A 2,903-nucleotide genomic window follows, 5' to 3' on the forward strand; every position below is an offset into this window, starting at 1 on the left:
AAAAAGACATATCTTCAATAATTATCATTTCCCTGAGAATTGCAGCATAGACAATAAGATATATATATAAACTGTTGAGAATAACGTGAACAGGAGTCTCAAACAACATATCGAACAATGCATTAGTGCAATCGTCATGACAAACTTTAAGTCTTCCCACACTGGCGTTTCTTTGTTAGTGACAGGGCTCGTCTTAATTAAGAGCCCGCCGCAGACAACGAAAGTCTTGATGAGGCTTGATCAGAAAAGTGCAGGAACAGACAAACCAAAGCTCAACTTGTAAAAGGTCAATTCTCCGCCTTGACAGCAAAACACAACACCACTATCAGAGTCGTCGTAAGAACAGTAAGAAGTAACCATCCCTCTCTCATCTGACCATCTACGCTTAACGACATGATCACCCAAAAAGTTTGTTGAAAAAAAAGAAGAAAAGGCAACAACCAAAAAAAAATAATTAAAAAATGCAACCACACAGTATCATGTTTCAAGAACAACGTTAGCTTAGGGTGACAACAAGATTGACGGAGACGTCTAGAACTTCTTAGGTTTTACCCCCTACAGAAGAGTAGACAGTGTGCACACAGGGCATGCCATTGTGCAAAAGACAATGATGAGTGAAACATCTAACATTTTGGGGACATTCCGGACAACATCCGAGAAAGTAACAACCAAAGCTAACGAAAAACACTGCTGATGTGAGCAGCAAGGACAAAGTAGAGATTATGCCTTTGTAAGTTTGAGTGCGAGTTGAACGCCCAGTTCAACACATTTGGTCATTTTGAAGATGGCCGTAGTAGTTCTTGTTGTTCTTAATATTGTTGCAGTTGTTGCAGTTGTTGTTGCGGTTGTTGCAATTGTTGTTGTTGTGGTTCGCGTTGTTGTTGTTGTTGCGGCTGTTGCTGTTGAAGATGCTGTCGTCCTAACTGTTGTAGAGCAGACACCTGAGGCGGGCCGTCTCCGTCTTGAGCGCCGCGACCTCCACGCGCAGCTTGATGTTCTCCTGCTCCAGCAGGGCCGCGCGTATCGCGATCTCGTCCTCCTTGGCACGCCGGGCGTCGCGGGACCGCTTGGCGGCGTCGTTGTTCTTCCGCCGGCGCTCCCAGTACGCCGCGTCCTTCTGGTCGTCGGGGAGAGAGCGGGGACGCTTCCTCGAGTTGTTGTAGGCGAAGGAGGAGGAGGAGGTGCTGGAGACTAGCGTTGTGTTCATGGATGCGGAGGGGGAGGTGGATGACGAGGGTGGGGGGAGCGGCGTGGTGGGGGTAGGGAAAGGAGGTGACGACGAGCTGTGGCTGCTGTTGTTGTTGTTGCTGCTGAGGTGGGGGTGGGGGTGATGGTGGTGGCTGTTATTGCTGGCGGCCGTCATGAGGTCTGAAGTGTCTCGGGGAAGAGGAGAAGGTGGGCTCAGACCGCCTGTCCCTCCTTGCTGGTGCTGAGATGGGATGTGTGTCGGCGAGCTGGACAAACGGCGATTGCCCTGATGGTGGTGGTGGTGGTGGTGGTGGGGGTGGTGGGGGTGGAGCTGTGAGCCTTGTGTCTGATGATGATGCTGTTGTTGGTGGAGATGGTGTTGATGCTGTTGATGATGGTGCTGAGCTTGATGAGAGTGGTGCGGGCTGGAGCCGCTGTTGTTGCTGTTGTTATTGTTGTGGCTGTTGTGATTCGTATTGGCCGAAGGGTGAGGCTGGACCTGAGAAGAAGGAGGGGAGGACGTTTTACCCGCCCCCGTGACGTGGCCGGAAGCTGATAGCTGCTTCTCTCGGAGAAGCTGTAGCTGCTGGTTGTACATGTTCATGATCTCCTCGCTGTTCATGCCTCCCCTGCCTCCCCCGGAGTCCGTGCCTTGCTGTAGTGCCGCTGCCGTCAAGCCGGGGAGGCCAAAAAACCCAAGCGGCATCTGCAGCGCCTCTTTCGGATATGCTTTAAAAGGACGGTTGTTCTTCTTGCCCCTTGGGTCCATAAAAGCAGCCGCGGCCGCCATCTGCGAAAAAGCGTTTATGGCGGAGCCGTTGGCGAGAAGATTCGAAGGTAGACCGGGGAAAAAACCCATGCCGTTGATGAGCGGGGGCATGGGGGAGGCCGGCGGCATGTTCATCCCGCCCAGCCCCATCACCTTCTGTTCGTCTAGCTTGCTCCCCGGGCTGGGCGTGGCTCTCCTCGTGAGATCGCCGTTGTGATTGGCTGAGCCGCCCAGTTCCACCGCGGGGGGCGGGGACACGGCATTGTAGTCCGTCACGTGACCCGGGCTGGAGGAGGAAGCCTGCGAGTCATCGCTGAGGCTTCCAGAAAACGAAGACCTTCGCTTCACGGAGAAGTCCAGAGGACTGTCCTGGTCGTTGGGCATAGACGAGGGGCATTTCTTCACCTCCCCGGCCTCCTTCTCGGCTCGGAGCTCCTGAATCTTCTGCTCCAAACTGCCGCCTCCTGAGCAGACGACATCGCTGAAGCTTCCCGCCTTTCGCAGCAAGCCGTTCACTATACTGTTGGGGCCGTTGGTGACCCCGTTGGGTCCGTGTATGGGAGGGGAGGAGGGGGTGGTGGTGTTGGTGGTGGTGGTGGTGTCTACTCCATCATCAGCCATTGCGGGGTAGTCCGTGTCATACGCGTTCTTCCATGTATCCGAGATCTTATGCTGCATTCCCTGAAAGCGGAAAAAGAAAAGTACAATCAATACAATGTTTTGTTTTAGTAAGAGTTTTACGGCACTTGCAACTGCATAAGGTCATAAAAGTGCCAAAGATTAGAGGTGTTACAAGAGAGTAACAAACACCAAAAAGAAGGAGGGGAGATAAGGACAATAGATGTTTGATAGGAAAGAGGATGCAAACCACAAAAGAGCACCTGCCAACCACCCACATACAATGTTTGGGTATAAAACAAAGAAACAAAGAAACAAATTTCCACCC

General features: G+C 52.2%; 1 protein-coding gene across 1 annotated transcript; it reads right to left on the bottom strand.

Moving 5' to 3' along the window:
• Positions 1-7: 7 nt before the first annotated feature.
• Positions 8-2,636, bottom strand: LOC101859809 (ell-associated factor Eaf). The gene has a single exon (XM_035971804.1). It carries the CDS (start codon positions 2,633-2,635, stop codon positions 920-922), a length of 1,716 nt encoding a protein of 571 aa, XP_035827697.1. The 5' UTR covers position 2,636; the 3' UTR covers positions 8-919.
• Between the last annotated feature and the right edge of the window lie 267 nt (positions 2,637-2,903).

The sequence above is a fragment of the Aplysia californica genome, unplaced genomic scaffold (assembly GCF_000002075.1).
Source record: "Aplysia californica isolate F4 #8 unplaced genomic scaffold, AplCal3.0 scaffold00509, whole genome shotgun sequence".
In the NCBI taxonomy this organism is placed as follows: Eukaryota; Metazoa; Mollusca; class Gastropoda; order Aplysiida; family Aplysiidae; genus Aplysia; species Aplysia californica.

Bases quoted from the DNA above. Each gene is read 5' to 3' on its own strand.
- LOC101859809 (XM_035971804.1), bottom strand. From the start codon at position 2,635: ATGCAGCATAAGATCTCGGATACATGGAAGAACGCGTATGACACGGAC.